The sequence below is a fragment of the Halichoeres trimaculatus genome, unplaced genomic scaffold (genome assembly GCF_033239565.1).
Source record: "Halichoeres trimaculatus isolate MK-OKI-2021-1 unplaced genomic scaffold, fHalTri1.1 fHalTri1_scaffold_18, whole genome shotgun sequence".
In the NCBI taxonomy this organism is placed as follows: domain Eukaryota; kingdom Metazoa; phylum Chordata; class Actinopteri; order Labriformes; family Labridae; genus Halichoeres; species Halichoeres trimaculatus.
The window spans coordinates 16,222,427-16,248,194 of NW_027437196.1; the positions used below are offsets into that span (position 1 = coordinate 16,222,427).

Sequence of the window (25,768 nt, forward strand, 5' to 3'; positions counted from 1 at the left end):
GCTTTGGACAAAAGCATCTGCTAAATGAAACCATAGAACTGTAGAAGTGTAGAAGTGCGGCTAGAGGCATGCCAAACTGATATTTGGCAGTGTTTTTCAGATGTAAAACCCATGCAATCCAATCAGAATGAACTCCCCTCTTTTAGCTGTGACATTTGATAACCAAAATGTCTTTTTCCAAGCCTATACATGAAAACATGATACCAGAGTTTTCCAAAATATTCACTTTGGCCAAAGTTTTCAGAAAAAAATCGTTTATGTACATAAATATATAAATTCTGTGTTAGAAGTGTCTTTTCTAAAGGTAATATAAGCTTTTATATAAAGTTGCCTCCACCCCTGTATGTTCTGAGATTGAGTGAAGTTGATTCAGCATTTTCAGTATGGTACTCATCACCACTGAGATTCACATTCACATCCATTGTTTCATACAGTCCTATGACAGTCATTCATGTTCCAATGAAACTGTCAAGAAGCTGAAAGGTTAAACCAATGCAGCTCATTTGTTTTCACTAAAAAGGTTCACTACGGCTGACCTCTACCATCTTCGGTTATTGTCATCCTCAGGTGCTAATTCAGGTTAGATAAATTTGCAAAGGAGAAGACTTCATTTGTTTATTCATCCGCATGGTGGGTTTCGATCATAAGCGGCACTTTTTTGAAAGAGATTTAGAAAATGTCCATTTTGCTCAGTGTTTCAAGCTTTGCCTTACGTCTGTGCATTAGTTAGAGCTATTCCTGGGCTGAAATTTAATTTGATGTAGGTTATGTAACAATGCAAACACAGTATGCTGGCAGAACAGGAAGTTGTGCACAGCTGTGCTGTCAAGGAAAAAGTAATTTGTAAATACAAACAGCTACTCGATAACCTCAGACCTGCGACTTCAACAGGAACATTGCCTCACACGCTCCCTTTTTGAGGGGAGTCAACAAACTTTTCGGTAACCTTTTGAATTTGACCTTTGTTATCTATCTAACAGTCGGGCTCTTGACTTCTGCTGGAGGGAGTGTTGACCCTTTCCTCTGCTGCTCAAATCCCCTTAATAGATAAATCAAACTTAAGCTCTGAGGAAATGGAACATTTCCTGTCTGAATCAAATCTGTTGTGCAGATTTGTAAAACACACCGGCCAAGGTGAGAATACCATGACTCAGCATTTTCTACATGCTAAAATGTGAATGTAAATACTTGTTGTGGTTTTGGTGGTTTTAATAAATAACATCTCAGTGTAAAGGAAAAAATGTGTGAAACAAGGTTAAAGCTACTGGGATGAACTTTCAGTTTGCAATGCTTCTAGCGCCCCTGTGTGGTCTGTTTCACAGCCAGAAAAAAATCCCCCTCACAGTTGCTTTAAAGTCTAAGAAACAGTCCAAAATAAACTCAAATCTGTTGGTCCATGTACATTTGAGATAAAAGCTTCAGGGTTAATGTTCTCTGTGTCAGATTGTTGCGTAGAGTAAACAGCCGCTCTGACCTTGGCAGGTTTCACTAAAAACCTCTGGATGGTTTAACCATTAAAGAGACATCTGCAAACTCAGGGTCTTTCAGTGATGCAAGCTAGGTGGCATTTTTTGGATATCATTTGTTAACTTTGAGGTTTAATTTAACTTTAAATAGAGGGTGTGTTTTACACCCAGAGGTGGAAAAAATATTCACTTTGTTAGGGTGTTTCCAAAAATGGCATCATTACTGTCCGTCTTTAACAGGGACAAATTACTGATTCACTTCAATGATGAGCTTTGTCCGCCTACAGCTGTACGATTCTAGATGATTAAGTTCTGTTTAAATTTCATTACCTCAGGCCAGTCTGGACAAATCCATTGGGATGAGTGTGGATCACAGACGTAAGCCAAGGTGTGCCGTAATACAGCACGAAAGACAGCTGCTCAGACTTGATTCATCTGATTCAACACTAAAGCAAGGTGAGACAGAAGTGCATCAGACTTTGCAATCGAGATGAACACATCAGTGCAGAGACGTGTTCAATATTATCTTTCTTATGTGCAATACTTGGCTGATGACGTGAGTCCTTGTGTCTGTGCCTTGAAATCAGTTACCCTAAGCACTCCTTTGAATGTGTCAGCACATGAAGATTGAGGGAAGTGAGAGCAAATAAATAAAAGTGCCAGCTCGTTGTTTTAACCTCCTGAGGCCAAGGTTTGCCTGAGCACCAAGGCCCATGGTGAAAAAGAAGACTGGATGGTGAAGGATGATGTTGAATAATAAAAACAAAAGACAGAAGGGGATGCATGATGTAAAAAAAAAAAAAAAAAGATGGTTAGGATCTGCACACTGAGCCTCTGGGTGTTGTGGGAAATTATTCAAATGCACCCAAAGGGGCGCAAAGAGATTCTCAGCAAACACCTCACATGACAAACCCTCCTGCACATGTTGCTATGGGAACAGGGGGCATGTGATATGCATGCGTGTTGTTCACAAACTCTGGTCTTAGAAAATGCCTCCTCTCCCTCCACACACAGGCTGTAAATGTTCCCCTCCTCCAGTCAGGATCCCCATTATTAATGTAACAGGAGGAATTCCAGTAACACATAAAATCTGGAGCGGGAATCCTTTCCCAATTTTTTTTTGTCATTATTGAACCTAATAAATCCTATAAGTGCATGACTAACTACTGTGAATGAACCCCAGCATCAGCCAAGTTTTTAAAGTATCCAGAAGAAATCAGACTGCCCTGTTTATGAGCCTTTAGAAAGGCTGGAAGACTTTGAAAAACTTTGCCTCAGTGATGAAGATGGTCTGTGACAAGGGGTTGCACTGACAGTGACGATGATGAAGGTGAGACTTATAAGAAGATCTAAACTTAGCACAAAGAATAAGGCAATTTATGTTTGGTGGATTATTTTTTTGTTGTGAAGATGTTTGGCATTGGCAGAGAAGATTTGACAAATTTTCCATTGGTACAACCCACATACTTAGCTCTGCTGTCCTTCTCACAGATGCACCTTCCTTACAACTGTAGCACCATTTAAAAGGGAGATTGACAGGCTTTTTGAATTAGTACAAGATATACTACTACTCTGCCAAACACAAATTACGTCACTGTTTTTGCCATGTTTACTATTTAGGTTGTGTTGCAACAAGCTGTCAATGGTGCATTTGCACATTTTTCTGTTTGTCCTTTAAACTTTTACTTTGGAAGAACATTTTCTTAGCTCTTTAAGAAAAAAGCAATACAATTCAAATGTTAGCGCTCTGTTGTGCTACATTTTGAGAAGTTTATAGAAAGATCTTGTCTTTCCATTGGCTTTGTTCCTCCTTTATTCCAGTTCAGTTTTTTCTACTCCCTCGTGTGTTTTTATTTTCCATGCTCTGTTGGTGTTTCTGGGTTTCTGTCAAAGGCATGGTGCTCATTCATGCTCAGTCAACCTGCACAGCTGACATGCATCTACCCATCAAGTCCCTGCAGTATAAGTAATATTGCTCCATAACCAATGTTCAGGAGTGTGTTTGGTTTTTCAAGTGTTACTGTACTGCAGGCAAACTCATCTCTAGAGAAATGTGTCATTTTTTATACACTTAAGAGCTTAAAAACTAACTATTGGGAAACCACTTGTAACTGCTTCATCCACCCTGTTCTAAACTCATCTTCCCTTGAACTTGACGCACTCATTTCACTATGCAATTGCTTCGAAAAATCTGCTTAAACATTACTTCCTGTTCCTGTTTTGGGGGTCTTAAACTCCCCCAAAATTAGATGAACCTCATAGACAGCAGTGTAACATGCATACATATGGTAAACAAATGGGAATAGGAGGGTTAGATAAATGTTATTTAACTGTGTGTGTACCCACACACTTGATGCCAGCCCTGTAAGGACATGTCTGAGCACTGTCCTCTTCTGAAATGTTGGTGAACTACCAAAAGGCTACCACAATGCAGGAAACCACAATTTGGGCTGCAGATAGTTCAGATATAACAAAGAAAAAAAAAAGAGTATGAGATTTATTGTAGCAACAACAACAACAACAAATCCTACATTTTTTGTTGGGATCACAGTTTTTGTCGTTTTTGTTGTTTCTTTTTTTTTTTTTTTTTTTTTTTTTTTTAAGACAGCTGGGCTAAAAGAAGTTTAATTCTCCTTCCACGCTGCATCCATCTTCTTTATAAAGCAGTATTTGAACTTTGTTAGAGAAGACAGTGGTCAAAGTCAAGGAAGAGAAGCACAAGCCACGCTCTTTCATTTCTCCTTTGAGTAAAAAAAACAAACCACACGACATCCCACACAGCACGTTTTTTACGTCAATTACCCAGCCTGTCGTGTCGTGAGCCAGCGGGCAGTCACCGTCCTCCGACCGCGGGGGGAGGCGGGCCCTCGTAATGCAACAAGTGTTTGGGGTGCCCTACAGGCAGATATCCCTCTGTGGAAACTTTCGGGACGCCCTTTGGATCTTTGGACAGGAGAGCCAGCGCGGCTACCGACTTTCACCACCCAGCGTCAGTGAATGTAACTCACAGCAGGAGACATAACAGAAAGTTTGATTTGACTCGAGAAATCCACCGATAGCAAACAGCCAGAATGGATAATGGATCCATCCCAACCATGGACCCGGAGTGCATGCAGAAACCTCCTCTCGCCATCGACATCATCCTCAGTGAGTTGAACCATTATTTGAAGTTTTATCCCTTAGATAAGAGAGGTCCTGGTGGTCTGTGGGTGATTCCCCAAATCCCTCGGCTGTGATCTGGGATCCTCTGTGAGGCTGTAGGTTGTTGGTCACCTCGTGGAGCTCTCTTTGCTTTATGAGCTCAAACTTCACCAGATCTCACTCTTGTTTTTCTTGATACAGCCTCGTCTGTTTAGTAAGGGACAAATCAATAAGAATAAACAGTAGGTAAGATAAGCACCCCTATAACACTCCGATTTAATTTCATTTATTCAGCCAGGGCTCAATGTTCAGTGGCTGATTTGAGAATTATCACGCTAATCCATTAATCCACTTCACTTGGCTGCTAGTGTTACTGTAAATGTTGGATTATCCTTTTCACCTCTTTCAACGCTCCTCGGAGGTTCTGCTCCCTGACTTGTCTTTAAGTAACATTCAAGGAAAATCCGCAAGGAAGTATTATTTCGAATACAAGATAATTTATCAGATTTTTTTGTAGTCACTTATGTGTTTATTAAATAATAAATTTATTTTCAGGTTGGACTAAAGAAAATTTCAGGGGTCTGTTTTGTGTGATCTAACTTTTCCTACATCAAAAATTTCTGACATTTTACAGAATGTGCTGGTGTAACAGTTTGATCAGTTTGTCAACAGAGTAGTACAGTTGTAGACCTAATATATTTGCAATAGACATTAAACCACAGCAGACATTCCTTACACTTTTCTGTAAATTGAGATATTTTTGATGCCAGTAGGGTTTTAATGGCTTAAAGATGGACAGTTGTTGTAACCAAAATCTTATACTGAGCAAAAAAAGTTAATATGATAATGATTTTAGCAGTCTACTACACTGTAAAAATAATAATAATAAAAAATAATGATGCAAAATTAGAATGATTTTAAATCAACTGACCCCAAAATAAAGATAAAACATTGATATCTTCTGCATATTGACTTGATTGATACAATACAACCCATATTATCAAGTTTAGAAATTAAATACTTTAAATACATTTTGAAATAAAAATTTCATTATAGATGTCATTTTATCAGTACACTTGCGTAACTTCTAGAAAGCTGAATTATTTGATGCTCCTCATTTTTTGTGGTTACACCTTTTGACAATTTAATGATACGAACTCTTTAATTGGTTAAAAATGGTTGAAGTGGCGTATATCATACAATGACAGAGAAAGGCAAACTACGTATTAAAAAAACCCCAAAAACATATTTTTTATACCAACGCTTATTTTTCACATTCCCCAATATGGGGGCAATATCTGAATTTTACTTATTTTGTTATGATTTCACCCCAGATATTTTTTAACAAGTTTTCCCTGTGGTATTTTCTATAGCAGACCTTTTACAATATAGAGTAATAGCTCTTCAATGTCTGTTCATGCATTAAAAAAAATATAGCACCATAGTTTACATGTAATCCCATGTGTCTTTTGAGTCTTATAATTCCTAATCATTACATAATGTGGTTTAAAAAAAAAAGAAAAAAAAGCAGGTTCTTTAAGTGGTACTTTAAAAAGGAAAGAAAGTAAATTAGTCTGTTTTGGGGGGATGAATTATACATCCCAAAAGAAATATTCTCTATCTGTGACAGTAAATGCTCTAAAATTAAAAAAGTACCATCTGGATCCGTTCAAAAAACTTCCTTCAAATCTCTACTTTATTACAAAAAGCTGTTCTGCACATGTGTTAATGAATATTTTAAGAAATAATGAGCTGAAAAGTACTACTGTTAGAACAAAGAAAGTCTGGTGTCATTTCAGCAGATAAAATAAACATTGAATGATCTCATTGTTTAATATTTAAAACAGAAAAAAATGACTGAACAGACATAAAGAGAGGACGTAGTAACCACACTTTCCCATAAAACCCTTAAAATAGCCAAGTTTGTTTGTGCAGTTACGTGTCTTTATTGAGTACTGACGATTACCGCTAATGACCCTGAATGCCAGGAAGTAAATGAATCAGATTACAGACATCATACTGAAACATTTAGCGAACCTAGCCTCTTGCTTTTTGTTTCTGTTCTTTGTCTGTCTGAAACATCTGTTTGGGTGATTCAATTGTGACCATGTGTCCTAAACTTTATTACTGGAAATGCCCTGCTAACAGCTACTTTCATTGACTGTGTGTAAACCTGACAACATGCTTTGGAATTGTATGTTTGCTTTTAGAATAGTATGTAAAACAACCCATGTTGTTTTATGTCTGGTACTATTTTCCTGTCTCAATCTCTGAGAATAACCTTAAATATCTTTACATTCTCATACTCGTCAACGTGTGGGATTACTGTCTGCATTTGATTTCCAGTGATGCCTTTGACATTTATTTTTGTCCCAGAATCTTCTTTGATCTACAGATAAATTCAAAGACACTCTGTATGACGTTCAGTTTTCCTTTTATAATATGTTCAATAGTCTGTGCTGTTTTCAATGTAGACATGTTTTACCCATAAAACTTCTTTCAAGTCTTCGAAATGTTTAAGTACAAACAGATATCTCCAGAAGATGATGGGTCTCACTTTTGATGAAGCAAGTATTGTTTTCATTAAAATAGAATGATTGATTTTCACGTGTTCTATGAATCATATCAGAACTGAAGAACTGTTGTGAAACATTAGGGTGATCATTTAACTGAAGAAATAAATGACAGTACGCAATGAAAAAATGAATCATGGATTGGTACAGGAGGATGTCATGGACTTGGTCTGAGCAATAATATCCTTAGGTTTCTTAAGAGTAGTTATGGACCCCAAAACAGCAGTAGCCATATTAGAAATGCTTGCTGTAACTGACTTCTGACACATTTAGAGACTCTATTACTCTATAACTCACATTAGACTCTAGCCTCCTGGCTGACAAATACCTGTAGCTCCAATGTACCTGTGCCTGGATTCATGCTACATTTGGAAAACAAATCAGAGCCCTTTTATGATAAAAATGGATGACTTGTAAAAAAAAAAAAAAAAAAAAGGTCCCACATTTTCTAGTTGTAAGCAAGGAAAAAAGGTCTGTACAGTTTTTGAATCAGGAGACCAACACATTTCAGTATTCTGTTATTAAAAAAATATCATATTGTAACATACAGATTGTAATGCTTCTCTTGAGCTGGTAGAGCTAGCCTCAGATAGACACTTTGGCTGCTACTTTTTCCTGTCAAGACACTTTGCAAATTTTGTGTCATGGATCCATTTATTCATTTACTGCATGGTAGCATACTGAAATACATGTTAGATATGGTAAATATCAAACTTAGCTAACCATTAACATGCTGGCCTTATAAATCTGGAGCGTGCTTGGAGTGCACATCCTTGTTAGCAATTTCTCATAGAGATGCTAACATGACAGTAGACTTCTGTTTTTGTCAGGGCCTCTAATATATCCCCACAAAGTGACGTGATATTTTCTAGCAGAAAATTGTTTGTTAGCATACTTACATGCTTAACTTAAATATCAAATGATCATGCTAAAATTAAAAGTTCTGTATTGTAAACAACAAACACTGCCAACAGTTAGCATATTAGCACTGGCATGGTGAGTGTGTTAGAATGCTAATGCATGTGTAAAGGCACTCCAGTGCGAGCAGAGCTGCTAACACGACTGCATAGACTGTAGCTTTAGTAAGGACATGTTTGAGCTTTGCTTCTTAGCTTTTTTTTTTTGGATGCAGTTATTTTATCCTAAATGGCCATTTTAAGGCTAATACGCTTTTTCACATCACTTTGTAACTTATCAGTCAAACAACGTTGCAGCTGAGAAACTAACTCCCTTCTCTCCCTCCAGAGTTGGACATCTTCGGCATCATCCTGTACTCCGTGCTCACCTTCATGGCAGCGATGTCCATGCTGGTTTACATGGAGGAGTGCATCTACATCTACAAAAAAGTACCAAACAATAAGAAGACTGTGATCATCTGGGTGAATGGGGCAGCGCCGGTAAGAAACACGATGAGAAGCTGAGGGTAGAATGAAAAAAGTTGTGTAACTGGTAGCATGATGGTTCTATGATCTTCATGGTGGTGACATGCTGTTTTACTTTTGGTTTCAGGTGATTGGCACCATGTCATGTCTGGGGATGTGGATTCCCAGAGCCACCATGTTTACTGACATGTTCTCTGCCTGGTGGGTCCTCTCTGTCTGCTTCTCTTTTACTCATTTCTTGCTGTGCTGTGTGTTTTATTAAGCCCAGAGCCCTGCAGTAAAATATCAGATGGGAAGCTTGAACTTCACACCCTACCACGGGTTTTGAAGAGATTAGTGATGCTGTTATGTGGCGTGTGGGGAACAGATGGTTGCACTGCTCTTTGTTTTTCTACCTCCATTTTTCTTTTTCTCCTTTTATCTCTTTGCAGTTACTTTTCCATTGTGGTGTTCAAGTTCCTGATCTTGATGGTGGAGGAGGTTGGTGGTGATGAGGCCTTCCTCAAGCGAGGAGGGAAACATAAGCTCAGGATCAGCACAGGGCCTTGCTGCTGCTGCTGCCCATGCCTTCCTTATGTTGCCATCACAAAGTAAGCACTATCTTGTGAAAACGTTCTTGTTTTTCATCTGCTTATGTAATCAAAACTCCAGACCTCTAACAATACCCTGGGAGTTAGTGGCTTCTGGGGAGCGCTACAGGGAAACATATGTAGTTTGATAATAGCAGCAACTGTTTTCATGTGGATTTAGAAACTGGATCCTATTATCTTTGGGAGAGAGCATTTTTACTTAATTATAGGGAAATGTTGTATCAGTGGTACAGAGTGTTGATCCAGTAACATTAGCTGGATTTTGTTTTGCTACTTTAAGCTACATGAGACTTTAATAATTCTCTTACCACAACTGTTTTTAACAAATGTAAGAGTTATCCTTCACTGAGGCAAAGCTAATCACCTCATTATTTGTGCTAATCAACTTTCCAACTGAGAGTTATGAGAGGAAAAACGCCTCTTTCATATCTGTCCAGACTACAAGCAGCCACACATTTACTTTGCACAAAACCTTGAAACAGGGATCACCGCTCTTTGGCTGAGCCTCAAAATAAACATGTCTTGCTTTGTAATCAGTCATAGAAACTCCAACATGAAAAAAAACACTTTTTCTCACAATCCTATGGAAATTCATTAACTTTTGCACAAATTTACAAGTTGTGATGAAAGCTGCACTTGATATGACACTGAAAGTTTGCTACATAAGGTCCCTGACTGATCTAAAAATGTCCTCAGCTATTTCAGAAGTTACTTTTACCTCTGTTGATACAAATATCCAGTTAGCTCTCTCTAGCTTGTTCCTTTAAATGTCTTAATGAAGATTCTCACCTCATATTTTTACATTCATGTGAAATTCTGTATCATGTTTATCCCCATTAACTAAATTTCCAAACCTTTTAGCTAAAGTCTGACCCTGCTGTAGCCTTTTAGAGTGAGGCTTAATTTTTTAGATAGTTAGAATAGAATAGAATAGAATAGAATAGAACTTTAATGTCATTGTAACAAGTACAACAAAATTGAAGTCACAGCAGCAATCAAGAAAATAAAAGTAAGAAAGTGTATACAAAGTGCAAAAAGGTCCATGAGAAAATATATGATGACAGCTTGTCCATCATTCTCCAGTTCAGCCAGCCTTCATCTCAACAGGGTCCAGGACTGAGCTTCTTCAGTCATGCTCCATCTCTGTCTCCTAGATCCTGTCTGTTCACAGCAGGTGAAGCTCTTCCAATGTGGCATTGGTGTCTGATGTTAGCACTGTTAGCCATGTCTGGGAATAGCATGATGCTACTCTGCCTTCTGGTATTCCCTCTGTTGCTGTGTTAGTACAGCTAGCTTGTCCATCTTATTGGAGATAGATCTTACGTTCCCAATAACGATGGATGGAAAGACAGGTCCATGTTGTCACGTCTTAGCTCACACCTGAGAACCAGCACTTCGTCCTCACCTCCTTCTCCTCACCTTGTGGGAAGACATCAGGCCTTACACCAGTTAGCATTGACATGCTACAGGCTGCTAACAGCTGAGTTCACATGTAAACAATGCAGCCATGGTTAAATGCAGGATCTCCAGACAAACAGGAAAAAAAGTAGTAAAAATATTGCTGAAGCCACAAAAAGTTTTGGTGCACATGACCAACATATGAGCCATACAAAGTAATGACCCACTCCAAATACAAAGATTACGAAAAACAGATGAAAAAATTACAGGAAACAGACAAAGAAGAGGGAGCTGTTGCAAAAGGCAGCCATAGCCGACAGGGCGGCGCTAAGCAACCTTAGCCTAGATGGCATGTAGCTACTGCCAGCAGGGAGTTCTTTTTTCAAGCACTATTATTATGCTTTGTATCAGTTAGCAACTCAAAAGAAAAGTGTGTATGTGATAAAATATGTGTCTTAAAAGCACTAATCTAAATATGCCAGTCAAATATATGCTAACATTTCTTGGTTGTTATGTTCCCCTGGAAGTGTGCCTATTCATCTATTCCCAATAAGTCTCAGTTTCACAGTATATAGGTGTCACTCTAGCTTACTTCAATGAAAAGAAAATAGTATTCTGTGTTTTTTTTTTCACCTGCAAGTTTGCCAAATAAAATCATTTCTCGTCACTGATGGTTTTGGGGTACAATTCAGAAATCTCAACGCTGGACACGGAGTCACAGATTTTTCACTCATGTTGAAATGTTTGTTCCAGGTCAGAATGTAAGCTGTTGTTTGCAGATATTTGTTTTTAGAGATAAATAAACTGTCAAATTCCTGCTGATGGGAGCAGGGATGTTTTTACAGCAGAATGTATTCCACCTGTTTTTGCTCCCCATATGGAAGGATTGGTCAATACTACTCATACCACTAACTTACATCAGATGGAAGCCAGAACCTCTCCCATATGAGAAGCCAGACTCTGTGTTAGCATAGTTTTTTTTAACATATTGAAACTCTCTACAGCTTGGACTCAATAGTTGTGCATAGTGAGCAGAGATGTTTCTGAGATATCTAGTGTTGCATTGGAAGCGGGGATCCTCAAAGCTTCTAATGAGGTTATAATGACATTCCTGTTGAGGGCCCAGCTTGGTGAGAGGAGGTCTTTGACCTGAGTAACCTCACAGATGGTCTGTACATACAACACAAGATAAAGACTGCCATTTTTTCTGAATGTGGTTCAAACACACTGCTGGTCATTCACCCCTCCCAGGAGATAGGATACGTGTATTATGTCATGCTACAGACTACTGTACCAGCCCTTGACTGTCCATCTTCAGGCTGTATTCTCATCACAAATCAAAGCTTTTGGATCAATCCATCCCGTAGAAATCAAGTCGACAGTCACATTACTTCGTTAACGCTGTTGTGTAGCAGCAGGTACTCTCTGCTTGACCTGTAATCAAGTCTCAACACAATGATCCACATACTGGCATCAGTCAACGGCAAACAGATGTGCGTACATCTTATGCTATGCTCTGCTGAAAATGCTTCCACTCAGAGCAAACACACAGAAAATCCTTTCATGTAGAGCCCTACAGCTGGACACAGTAATGATTAGGTGAAGGTGATAGCCAAGATAAGAAGGACTCAGCCTTTTGTTCTCCGAAGTAGTTTCCAGTTTCCCGTCAACAACTTTCAGTGCTTTCCTTTGGAAACTTTTTAGTTTATTAGAAATCAGAATGCATCTCATGGGAACGATCAAGGTTGTTGTTGTACATACAGGAGCATTCAGATGTGGTCTTGCTTGTATTGTTCAAAACATCCTGCGGAAATAATTGAGGCATGGTAATTCAGGGAAGTTGAGAAACACAGGACTTTAATTGTATTTTAGATAAAACCTGAATCATTTTCTGTCATTGTGTCTTACAGTAAATCACTTTCCTCTCTTTCAACTCCAGGCGCTCTCTATTCCTGCTCAAACTTGGCTCCTTCCAGTTTGCTCTCCTGAAACCAGTCTTCACCATCCTCTCTATTGTGCTCTGGACCAATGGGACCTTTGACCTGGCCGATGTGAGTTCATCTACCTGTGTTGCAGTCTTGGTTATTTTCTATTCTTGTTCCAGTGATTTTCCAGCTTCTCGCTTTTGAATGGTTTCATTGTCTGTTTTTTGATTTGTAACTTTGTTTTATTAAAACTTATATTGTCTGTAGTTCTGTTCAATAAATCTCACTTTATAGCTATTGTATTATGCAAATAATCGAGGGTGGGAACAATTTCCTAGCTACACCATTACTCACTCTCAGTTTGAACTTTGGATTTTTTTATTCTCCACATTTTAAATCTTTAATTTTTAAAGATTGTAGTTATTTATATGCAATAAGCTAGCTGAGGTTTTCAAAGGAAAAGTTATGTGTGTATTTTGGGAAACTTTCAGAAATTCCTTCTCTGGATTTTGCAATACAAGTATCTTTCAAAGTTCTCCAAACTTTAAGCATATATTGTTTAGACTTTTGATTAATTTATTTTTTTTCCATTGAAACAATGGGAAGATTCTTAGGAACTTGGGGGGGGATTGCCACTGGAAAGCTTTTTTAATGAAATATTTAAAAAATGTAATTCTGTGTTTAAAAATTGGGATTTTTTCAATCTGAAGACCAGACGCTGAGATTTTGAGGGGTCAACATGTTTTGATTTAAAAAAAATGAGTTAGATGTTTCTGATACTTTGGGAAGTGTTAAGTTAATTGGGAAATCGTCAATGGGGGTTGTCAGTAAGTTTTAACTTTTATTGACATTTTACAGAATCTTCATTGAAATTTTGGGCTCATTAAGGTTTTTTTGGGTGGCCTATGACAATAAAATCCGTTTATTATTTAGTGACTTACCAAGGCCTCCTCACTCTCCAGTTAACAAAAGGTGGCAAAAAAGCCCTCCAAATTCCTGTATTTTGTCTCTATATCCATTAAGAGTTAACTTGCAAAAGATACTCAAATATGTGTGATTATTTCATAGCTATAATTCCCGTGTAGTGAACTTGATTACAACCTGTGATGCATGAAATATCTATGACTCATTAGAGGAGTATAACAGCGTGTGCTTTTTTTTTAACATGCTTTGAACATAAAATGAATTTTAGAGATAGAATTATGGTCATTAATGATAAGTGGACAAATGAAAAAAGTAAAACAAAGGTATAAATGTTACAAACTTTAAGTGAAACAATGCTAAGAAGAAACTTCAAAAATAGGACAGACTGTGCTGTCACTTAAAAGAATTAAAAACAGTGAATGCACTAAATAACTTGTTTTTGTTGCATTTATCAACTCTCTCACTTAAACAATGTGTGTTTGTGTTTCAGCTGACCATTACTGGATCTGCGATATGGATCAACCCCTTTGTGGGTATCTTGACGATCATAGCCTTGTGGCCTGTTGCAATCATGTTCATGCACCTGAGAACTGCCCTGCGCACACTCAAGATCATCCCAAAGTACGCCATGTACCAGGTAAAAAGACAAGAGTTACTGAAAACAAACTTCTGTGGTCATAAATAGCTGTTAGCACACATGGACAGCAACGAGAGACTCAAATCTGTTTAGCTAGCTGCCAGTAAATATTGATTTCTTATACCCGAGTGAAGTAATTGGGCTGTCATGCTTTATTTATACGATTTTCCAGCATTACTTTTTGTCAGATTATTCAGTGTATCTCTGTGTACTTGTGTATTTTGTAGCTTGTGCTAATCCTGAGCCAGCTACAAACAGCAATCATCAACATCTTGGCCCTGAATGGAACCATAGCCTGTGCTCCACCCTTCTCCGCTACAGCCAGAGGATACAGTGAGTCAATGACCTTGATTACAGCCAATGTGTTCATCCGTGAAACGCAATGAACAATAGGCTAATTTATCAGAACACAGTCTCTTGTCCAACTGATGTGTTTCCACTTGTCTCCTCAGTGATGAGTCAGCAGCTTTTGATCCTGGAGATGTTCATCATCACATTGGCAACACGGCTCCTTTATCGTCGACAGTATGATCCTTTGCCTGAAGAGGAGCAAGACGACAATGAAAACACCAAGATGGCTCCAGTGCCATGAGGCTGCTTGAGAGCTCTGTATGATGAATGTATGCTTGTATGAGTGTGTGTGTGTGTGTGTGTGTATGAGAGTATGGCATTTTTATTTCTTGCATGTATTTGATTATGAGATTATATATATAAATGAATAAACATAAATGCAAACTATTTGTGCATGTATTATTTGTTTATCAAGGTTTCAGATTCATACGTAATAAGCTTGTCTTGAAATGTTTTATGATGAAGATCAATAACTTGCATACGATTTCCAATCAACACCATATGGGTTAGCTGAAAAAAAAAAGAATATATATATATATAGGTTGAAACAAACTATTTTACAATACTTGGGTTTGCTGCCATGTTCATTATTTCTAAAAAATACCCAAATAAACATTATTTTTATTAATGACTCAGTGAATTTGATCCATAATTAAGGCCTTGATCACTTTCATATGAGTCTGAAGTTGCATTTACTTCAGACATATGAATTTAAGTGAAAAATATTTTATGATAATGTTACAGACCTTTCTTCTCTTAAGAACAGTTGTAATTTGAAAAACAAAATTTCACTTATGTCAAGTGGAGTTTTGTCTTTTTCTATTCAACAGAATTTTTTTTCTTTTTTTTTGCCTTAAAAAGACAAAAGAAAAAAAAACGTTTTCTTTTTTTTTTTTCTTTTCGTTTAGATACCGTATCACATTTTTCTGAATTGATCTGCCACCAGGTGTCAGTAGAGTTACTTACCTGATAGACTTCTATCTGCCTCAAACTCAAACCACGTCCGGCTTTTTGTCGACACCAGTCGGTCTGTTGAGTACAATACAACTCCAGCCGACCTACAGTTTGTACATTTTCACGTTATAGTTAAAAATATGTTCAGAAAAGTAATTTACATTAAAAATGCTACATTTTGTGGCACATTTACACACTGACTGTGTATGAATTTATATAGGAGCCATTGATACTGGAGATTTACAAGCTAACCGACAATGATGACTGACACACCTCCGTCCAATCGGGTAGTCGCTGTTTGCCACTTCCTGGTTTTGAGCCAATCACCTCAGAGCATCAACAAGCCCGTGCCAAGTGCGGTTGTCGAGACTTTCGAATGTACGTGCTCTCCAAGGGCGTCAAGGTGCAGTTTACACAGGCCGGAGGTGTGGAGATGACAACTTCAAGTTAAAGGGTTCTGGGTTAATGAGGACTCTGACGACACTTAAACTAAATTACTTTATTCATGATTATAAGATTACTTATATTCTATCAACCATCTTTCCATTAACCCACTCTCCTATTAGTAGGTGAACTAGTGCTTTACTTATAAGGAATATGACTTTTGTAGCTAATTCGAAAAGTTACTATCAGTGAATGTGGGAAACTCATTGAGGTCTGTGTGGCCACTTTCATTTCACAGGAATCATATATCCATATGAATACACCTATAGACTGTTTCCCGTCTTTCTCTTGTTCTTCTTCTGCTTCTTTTTTTAATTCTTTTTTTTTTTTTTTTTTTTTTTTTTTTTTGGTATTTCATTTTACTTTTGTTATTTCATTTCATTTTTGACGGTTAAAGAGTGTTTACATTCTGTTTAAATGATAGAGTAAAGACTATGTGACGTAGCAGTACATCAGAATAGGTTGGAAAGTGGACGAGACAATAATTATTTTAGCAAATATCACTTTCGAAGACCTGTGCATTTTCATTCAACGAGCGTTAATTCACTATTTATCTTTTTTCTTTTTAATACCTCAATATAATCGTATCACTTCTGAACTGTGCAATGGCTCACTGTTTTATTTTGAAACTCCAAAACGGAAATGATGCATTTTTTTGGGTTTAGCTTGAGTTTGTTTAGCCTCTCTGAAACACCATCACTGTAGGTACAGGAAGCCTTTCTGGGCATATATTAATTGTATCCTATCATGTAAACTTGCGGACATTAATTCATCTCTTCGCCTCTTGTCTTCTGGAAAGCAGTGGGTCTGGGCAGATGTGTCCGCCGTCAGTAAAGGAGGACTGTCCGAGTGGTTGTCATCATAACCGGGGGAAGAAATGCTCGTGTTTTCATTGAGTCTCATTCTCACGTTCATGTCCTGGCATCGCTATTAAACTTTCAAGATGAGGATCTTTGCGTCTCTGCTGAAAAATGCGAACCCTAAAATCGAGTATTACTCCCGGTTTTCACCATCCCCGCTTTCCATCAAGCAGTTTCTGGATTTTGGTAAGTAGCTATGCCATGTTGGGGTGTCATTTACGAAGGGTGACTTATTGCTGTTAAAGGAAGGGCCTTTTAATCACTTGAATATTGTACATTTTAATCAATAATTTATGTCTCACACTTAATTCCTTAGTTGTTTGTGATACTGAAAGTCATATCAAGCAGCTATGTAATATAACACCTTGTTATGATCAGGTGTGGTATTAGAGTGTGGTGTTTATTTTAATAACCCAGCCATAGCTTACACTAACCGTGCCATTCAGGATGATGGCACCTGAAACCCAGTTTGTTTACCTTGAGCAGACATGCAGGTATTTTGATCTCAGCTGGAATTCACAGAGATGCTCGTGCAGTGAGGGATAAACACCTCCGGTTTCAGTGGACAAGTTTTTACATGTTCAACAAGTTTAAAGCATATTTTCAGGTTGTTATCATTAAGATTCTGGAGCATGTGGGTCACTATGGGACAAGTGAGCTAGTCGTGCTTTTCCCACACTGGATCACATAACGCAGGCATTTCAAAATCTAGACTACAGGATGACAAACTGAAGTGTGCGAACTGTAATCCGCGTCTGATTAAAACACCAGTCATCTTCGTTACGTAATTTCTTCTCACAGCTGTTGATTGAACGTGTGGCGTAGGAAACGCGCATCAATTGTTGGTTTGCATGCACGATGAGGAACCACAGGGAGCGTCTTGGCGGCTGTTTTGCCTGTGTCATTGGAGCAGTAGGACAGGCCATATTCAGACTGGAACAAATGAGACATGGAGAGACTGCAGTGGAGTACGTGTGGCCTTCCAGGGCTGACTCAGTACTTGCTTCTCTTTTATTACCCTGTTTTAAAAGTGATGCAGCCTCTTTCTAATTTGCTGAGTCATGGGGAGGCTTTCTTAAGTGAAGAGGTGATCAGACATTGTCTCCTTGGGTTGTTACTTTGCACTGATAAGACTTTACCTTTGTCTCTTTTTAGTGGCTGGGTGAACTTAAAAGTTTTTTTTTCCTAATGTGTTCAGTGGTTTTCACTGCTATAGGTTTAACAGGTTCCATATGTTCCACATGCCTCCTATATGCATGCACATAAATTAGGCTGCTGTGTTCAGCTTGAGCAATAGGGGTAGAAGTGCAAAGTCATCCCCAAACTCATGAGAAAGACGCCATCACACCAAAGTGATTCAGTTTTTCCTGTTTGGAAACATGGTTCACCATAGCCTTTCTCTGACTCCTCTTCTCCACTGGTTAATTAGATTTATGATTTCCTTTTATGAGCTAATTTTAGCCAGCAGTAGATAAAGCCCGAGCCAGTTTATGGTATCATATTAAAGGTTGAAAACGATGGCAGCCACCATCTAGAGGCTCAAAAATAGCAGCAGCGTGTGTGTTTACTTTCTTTGCCAGTCTTATCAACATTAAATTAATTTAATTAAAGTTTAAGATCCTATGAGTTTTAAATTGGATATAAAACAGATTAACACAGATTAACACAAAAGCAACCAGACCATTAGCAACTAAACAGATTATTTCTGTATGGTTTTCATTCATTCTTGAGCCTTCTGCTAGAGGTAGGTGCCAGACTAATCGCTTAAGCACACTTTATCACTTTCCCAGTCAAAGATTTGCACTGAGTTTTATATTTGATAGTTGGAAGTAGGTGCAGTGACATTTTGTGTGGAAAAAAATTAACTTAACACATGCACAGGACAAGATCATCAGTTGTCTTGAGGGGCACCAACACAAATGGAATAACCCCTCACTCTTTAAATCCAGTTTTATTGGGCATTAACTGTTTACAAGAAAAAGCTCCCTCTCTCTCAAGAAATATTTATTGGCACCTCCAGATGGAAGCTTTCAGTGTTTCAGCTTTAACAACCACCACTTTTTTTTCCTCCAGGTAGAGAAAATGCTTGTGAGAAAACCTCATACATGTTCCTGCGTAAGGAGCTGCCGGTGCGACTGGCCAACACCATGAGGGAGGTCAACCTCCTGCCTGACAAGCTGCTCAGCCAGCCCTCTGTCAGACTGGTGCAGAAATGGTGAGACAGCCTCTCGAGAAATCCCCTCTACATGACGGCCAGAGTGATAAGCAAGTGTAAAAGTTGCCTTTTGACCTTTGTTTCTATTATTAGGTACATGCAGAGCTTTGTGGAGCTGCTCGATTATGAGAACAGGAAGCCAGAGGACCCTGAAGTTCTGAATGAGTGAGTGGATGTTGTCTTGATTAATGATTTATAAATGCAGCACAATAAATGTACTGTTAGTATAGGCACGCAGTGTCTTTACATTCCCTCTTCCTCTGCAGCTAATCCCCTTAGCACGCACAGATCTATGATGACTGTGCAAGTAACCCTGTGTATTTATACTACAACAATGCCTGTGTGCCATACAGACATGAAGTATAAACACAGACAGGAGTCTGGAAAAGGCAGAGTGTTTACAGAGCGCGGTTCTAAGAATAGTTCAGTTCACTGAAAATGAAACTGTGAAGCTGTGTTAGTGAGTTTTCATTAGTAATTTGGAATCCAAAAAGACAAAGCATAAAAAGTAGGACAAGACAAGAAAAGCCAAGAAAATATAATTCTGACTTCTCGGGTGATTATTGAGTGGATCTAGAGATGAAAATGTGTTGTGGTTTCAATTTCCCCCTTTGCACATTATTCTTGTAGTTTCCTGGAGCTTTTAATTGAGATCCGTAACCGTCACAATGACGTGGTTCCCACCATGGCTCAGGGAGTCATTGAATACAAGGAGAAGTTTGGCTTCGACCCCTTCATCAGCAGCAACGTCCAGTATTTCCTTGACCGCTTCTACACCAATCGCATCTCTTTCCGCATGCTCATCAACCAGCACAGTGAGTTTCAAAGGCCCAGTCCTGTGTCTAACATACTATCTATCCTGTTGCTGCCACAAATGCTTTGTTTCCGTTTGTCTGTGCAGCTCTACTGTTCGGTAACGACACCAACCCTGCTCTCCCGAAACATATAGGCGGTATTGATCCAACTTGCAATGTGTCAGAAGTTGTCAGTGGTAAGTTAAAGCAGGTTGTCCATGAAATCCTGAGGTTTTTTGAATGTTATTTTACTTTTTTATTTGTAAGATATTGTAAATAAAAAGGCAGTAGGTCTCAATGGGAGCAAAAATCAAACAAATCAGTTTTTATTCATGCTCAACAAAGCAATCAAGTAGTGATGTTTTCCCAATCCAGCTCCTGTGTGGATCCACAGCTGCACTCTCAGTGACCCAGTAACCAACATTACTGATCTGAAACAGGAATCCAAGCACAAACAACCACCATATTCTGCTCCATCTGCCCTGATTCACGTTGTTTCTCTTCCACAGATGCCTATGACACAGCCAAGATGTTGTGTGAGAAGTACTATTTGGCAGCTCCAAAGCTGAAGATTGAAGAGTTTAACAGTAAGAGATTTTCTTTTGCTTATTCTCCATCCATGCTTTTGACCCTTTTGCCCTGTAATCCAAATCTTTAGAGCTTGTGGGTGCAATTAGAGTCCAAATTTAGACCTCTGATTACAATGTTCACCATCTCATTAACCCCAAAGGAGCCAGCTTTTTGTCTTTCCTCTCTAACCACTGTTCAATTTTCCAGTGAAGTCCCCTAAAAAGCCCATCCAGGTGGTGTACGTGCCCTCTCATCTGTTCCACATGCTGTTTGAGCTCTTTAAGGTATGCAACACGCAGAATGTGAGCATGTAATTCTATCTGCTGCCTCACTCTCTGATTGTAATTAATCCATAATGTAGGAGCAAATCTGTAAGGACGTGTGCTGAGCTGCATTTATTACATGTGTTTGTAGAATTCAATGAGAGCCACAGTGGAGCTACATGAAAACAGCAATGAGGGATTACCACCAGTGAAGGCCAAAGTCACTCTGGGTAAAGAAGACCTCTCAATAAAGGTGAATGAAACACAAATATAAAACAAACAAAAATATCTTCACAAAAAGAGGACAATGTTTTTTGTCATACTTTTGTTTGTCTGTTTTTTCGTCAGATCAGTGACAGAGGAGGAGGTGTTCCTCTGAGGAAAATCGACCGTCTGTTTAACTACATGTACTCCACTGCCCCAACACCAAGTCTGGAGCCAGGGGCTGTCCCATTGGTACACAAACACACACACACAGTATTTACCTCCATGAAAATTTCAAACACAGCAGTAATGTTATTTATGTGTCGCGTGACATCTGGGAAGTTACACTCTGACACTCTACTTCTCTCTCACAGGCAGGCTTTGGCTATGGTTTGCCCATTTCCAGGCTCTATGCCCGATACTTTCAGGGGGATCTGAAACTTTACTCCATGGAGGGTGTTGGCACGGATGCTGTCATCTATCTGAAGGTAAAATGAGATGGTCAAATCGGGAACAAGCTTTAATGGGTTTCTACGCTTTCAGGGACGTGGTACTCAGGGGGTCAGAGTTTGAAAGAACAGCCTGACATTTGGGAAAAGACGACTAGTCAGTGTTTTTGCCAAGAGTGTGATGGAAGATTTGATATCATACTAATTTATCTGAGTAGTGAGATAAGAGTGCCATAAGACAGGAAGACAGTCTTTGTATAGGTAAGCATTAAGGCTGAAGCGGCTTGCCACGGCTTGTCCAACAAAATTCTGATAAAGCAATTCATTACTGTTCCACATTTCTTTTTATACTTTCACCTCTTTTGACATACTTACTACTTGATTGAAAGAAAAAAACAACTAAACTGAGACTTGTAGCAAGCAAACCCTCTTTAAAGAGTGTAAAAATGATATCTTACAGATTTAAAAAGTGAAAAGAAGTACAGTGTTACTAAAAGATTACTGTAACTAAATTTATTTTTTGTTTTTTTGGCCAAAGACTTTGGCTTTGTCTAATAACCTGTAGACAAATTCAATAATGACAGGTTCACTACTCAGTGCTAATGTAATAAAAAGATATATTTACAAAAAAGTATGAAAAAATATCTTCTTAACAATGCGCTGCTTTTTTACAGCCAACTGTATATTTCTAAATGTTGAACTATGCATTACTTTTATAAAACTTTGAGTGATGTCTCTTCCACAGTTTTTACACAGAGCACGGGCAAGAGTTAACATGCTAGTAGCAGCTTAGTTAGCTTGTAGTGATCTTCATACTCAGAAAAACACTGAGTATTAGCAAACAAAAATATGTGAACAGTCTTACTCTTAGTTTTTTGATTTTACTCAGAGAACAGTTTGGTTTTAATCTGCTTTGAAACAAGCTAATCTAGCTGTTTCAAACGTTTTATTATGGAAGCTATGCTAACCTGCTTACCTTCTCTAGGATTTGAACATGTAGATGTAAAAACACTAGCTAACCCTTGAAGAAAAATATGAAGGAGTAAATTTACTGAAATTCAAAACTAGCCCACAGAGCATAATGCTACAGCAAGACAATTTTAGCATAGCCTTGCACAATGGCTTAAAGCAAAGCAAAACAGCTAGCTATACAGCTATGACTAAAAATCTACCTGCCACTAACTCTTAAACTCATGACTTAATATGTTTGGCCACTGTTGTTATATCTTAACAAGGATAAAGAGATTGTATCTGTTCATCTTTTCCCTTTGCCTTCGAGGGTTTATGCTACGTTTTTGCTAATCATTTCTGAACCTAGTGTTTTATGTGTTTTGGGGTTTTTTTGCATCAGAGAAACCCTAGGTTATTCAACTTAGTTTAGCTTAACTTAATTTATCTTTGCTTAGTTCATTTTAGTTTAGCTTTGAATAGCTTCCTTTAGAAGAACAAGATATGCTTTATTAACTTAGCTTAGCTTAGCTTAGCATTGCAAGACTCTTAAATGTAGTGCTCTTGTATAATCTGCACCAACAAGTATAGCATTGTTCCTGTTAGCTGTTGACGTTTGAGCTAGTCGCTATGATAAGATAACTTTGTGTTAAACTACATCTAAGGTTACTGTGCATTATATTTAGCATATATGGTTTTTCCTCTGCTTCAAGGCCCTGTCCAGTGAGTCCTTCGAGCGCCTTCCTGTCTTCAACAAGTCAGCATGGCGGCATTACAAGACCAGCCCTGAGGCGGACGACTGGAGCAACCCCAGCAAAGAGCCGCGCGATGCCAGCAAGTCCAAATACAAAGCCAACAGATAACTCTGCCTGACCTGCTAGTCTGGCGCTTAGCTGGGGGCCTAGGAAGCTTGCTCCTTTGCCAAGAGCATATTTGATGAAATGTTGCCCTTGGGTAAATGCTTGGTTTCCAGTCTGACTGTCTTTTTACATTCCATTTGCCGAAGGTTTGGAAAAGATGCATGACCTGGGCTTATACCTGTACCCGATGGCAACAGCATTCATCAGCATAGCTTTTAGTTGTGGCATTAACACTGGCTCTCTCAGGACAGAGTCTAGAGTGAACCCCCTTGAAATGATATATTCTCTCTGTAATTTAATCAGATGACCCCTGAGTCTCACTAAAGCTGATGCCATGTTCTCCTCTCCCTGGCCAAGTCCCTTCATCACCATTGTCCCTCTCTCTGTCTCTGGTCAGGCTCGTCTTTGCTGACTAGGCTGCTGCTCCCTGTGGCTGAATAAGCTGCACTGTGCCGATTGAGAGTCTTTTCACCATCACCAGGGGCTCGTATTCTGTTTCTTTTCTCTTTCAAACACGAACTGAGTCAGGAGAGTGAGTTTCAGTGCAAACTGGCAGAAGAGGAGGTTTCATTTTCCCCCTTTGGGAGACACTTTTGACTAAACGCACAAGTAGGCCAGTGTGCCATCGGCATAGTAAAGACTTGTTTTGGCAACACCCTATTTAAGCCTGAGAAATTGTTAGAGAGGGTGACAGAAAATGATAGCTCTTTTGGAATAATAAAAGGAAGCAATACATCAAGAGTACACCTTATTTTTAAAGATTTAGAAGCCAGGGTTTTTATTTTACCTCAGTCAAGAGAGAAAACCTTACTTCTCAGAACTTACATGATAGTTTAAAAACTGCCTTGAAGGCTCTACTGGAACTAAACTGCATTTCTTGTTGCATAAATTAAGAGTATGGTGTCTCTATTTTAGTACTTCAGACATGAGGTTAACTTGAAGCCCTAAACCAGAGTTGATCAGCAGCACTCATCCTAATCAAACATTTCTTCTTTTCCTCCGTTCTCCTGATTTCATATCTGCTTAAGGACCAAAGGAGCGTCTTTAGGATGCTCAGAAAATACCATGCCAGACAAGTAGCTTCAACCACACCAGCATGATGCATTGTAAAAACCCCTCGCAAAAGGAATGGACTTGTTGAATCAAAAATGGACTATTGAGGTTGGATCACATCATCACACTCCTACTGTGCTGGATACTCAACATGCTAACAGCTTGGACTATCAGTGCTAGAAATGCTTCTTACAGTCAGCCTTGTGTCAAATTGTGTTTTACTAACCTGTGCAGTCCTCTGGGTGACTGATCAAAGCTTGTGTGCTTTTAAAATGTGCTTTTGTTTTTGTAACCATAAGAAAAAAAAGATAAATGTACTTAAAAAGAAAGAAATACTTGATAGAAAATAGATTTTTTAAATTTATTTAATCTGCGAACAAAACAGTTTCAGAACTTGTTTTCAGGCTTTTGCACTGTTATCTCTCACTTATCTTTGACATGAGATGGAGAGCAATTTTTATGATCTTTTCATGGTTTTATTATCTGATTGTATTCTTTTTGGGAAAAAAATGGACCACAGCAGAGGATAGGGACACATGAAGGTAGAAAAATTGACATTTCAAAAATAAAGATGTAATTCTACAAAACTGAAGAGAGTAAGAAAACTAACACTAATTTTCAAAAATTAAGTCTAGAACTTGGGAAACAAAGTTCTAAAAGAAGAAAAATTAAGTTTCAAAATGATAAGAACAAAATCTTAATTTTAATCTATGATATTGAAAGGCAAAACTGGAGGAATATGGAGTATCATGTGGAGTTATTCTTTACAGGGTTTATATTCCTTTGGTGCAGGCAGCTAACCACTGAGTAAAAATACAGATTTGTTGTAACTACGACTTTATTTTCAGAAATTTATTTTCATATTCCTGAAGTTTTTAAAACTCCTCTCTGCCTTTTTCTTTGATGTGTCCCTAATCCCATGCTGTGGATAGTCCACTTTGGGTTTGTTTATTTAATCAAAAAGAACTAAAGCAAGTTTTGAAAAACAGGGTAGAAAGCGGTGAAGGATTCAGGTACTGAAATAGTTTATTAAACAACATTCAGGAACTTTCTTAGTGCACTTTACTTACCCTTCATATGCATTATTCCTTCAAACAATATCCCTACATTCACTCTAGTTCTTTTTAAAAACATTTTGTTAAGTTATAGTTAGGTGAAACAAAGGACCAAACATGGCTCATCGTTAAGACCAGATGGAAAGTTTTGTTTCCTGAAGTGACTTCCTTTTCTTATCCCCTTCAGCTCAAGTCTGATGTGAAAGGTAAAGAAAGGAGTAGAACTGAAGAAATCAGAAAGACAAGCTTCCTCATCTTTTCAGCCTCGCTGTAAGATTTCATCACTGCCGATGCCTTCATAAACTGCCAGTCTCCCTGAGTGTTACTCAGCGACAAAGCTGCTGTAAAGGAAGTGCTGTGTTGTTCGCTAAACACAACAGACCGCCTCATTGAGACGCCTCAGTCCAACATGTGTGATCTGTCCTTCTCCTGTTTCAGTTCCAGCTGTGTGACTTAGAGGCCCAAGGAGCTGGTTTGGTCTTTGCTGATAAAGACTGTTTCCGTATGGACTGTGTGGTATTTTAGGACACATTGTGTACATAACTATTAATAATAATGTATTTGCTGTATATGCAGCCAGTGTGCAGTGTAAACTCTGTGTCTCATTCTACTGTACCTACAGCTCAAATGTATCTGTGCGTATGACTGAAGGAGTGAGTGAAGACATGCATTCAACCAAAAAGAGATAGAAGAGTCTACTGTGTCAGCATGA

General features: G+C 38.5%; 2 protein-coding genes across 2 annotated transcripts; both read left to right on the forward strand.

Moving 5' to 3' along the window:
• Positions 1-4,248: 4,248 nt before the first annotated feature.
• Positions 4,249-14,700, forward strand: slc51a (solute carrier family 51 member A). The gene is made up of 8 exons (XM_074693687.1): positions 4,249-4,613; positions 8,426-8,577; positions 8,690-8,763; positions 8,994-9,152; positions 12,490-12,601; positions 13,890-14,036; positions 14,264-14,369; positions 14,489-14,700. The coding sequence occupies exons 1-8, from the start codon at positions 4,538-4,540 to the stop codon at positions 14,626-14,628; spliced, it is 966 nt and encodes a 321-aa protein (XP_074549788.1). The 5' UTR covers positions 4,249-4,537; the 3' UTR covers positions 14,629-14,700.
• Positions 14,701-16,440: 1,740 nt separating this feature from the next.
• On the forward strand, positions 16,441-24,742 carry pdk3a (pyruvate dehydrogenase kinase, isozyme 3a). The gene is made up of 11 exons (XM_074693055.1): positions 16,441-16,831; positions 18,719-18,860; positions 18,954-19,025; positions 19,491-19,675; positions 19,762-19,851; positions 20,164-20,241; positions 20,432-20,508; positions 20,639-20,740; positions 20,836-20,943; positions 21,066-21,179; positions 22,802-24,742. Exons 1-11 carry the CDS (start codon positions 16,729-16,731, stop codon positions 22,949-22,951), a joined length of 1,221 nt encoding a protein of 406 aa, XP_074549156.1. The 5' UTR covers positions 16,441-16,728; the 3' UTR covers positions 22,952-24,742.
• Positions 24,743-25,768: the final 1,026 nt, after the last annotated feature.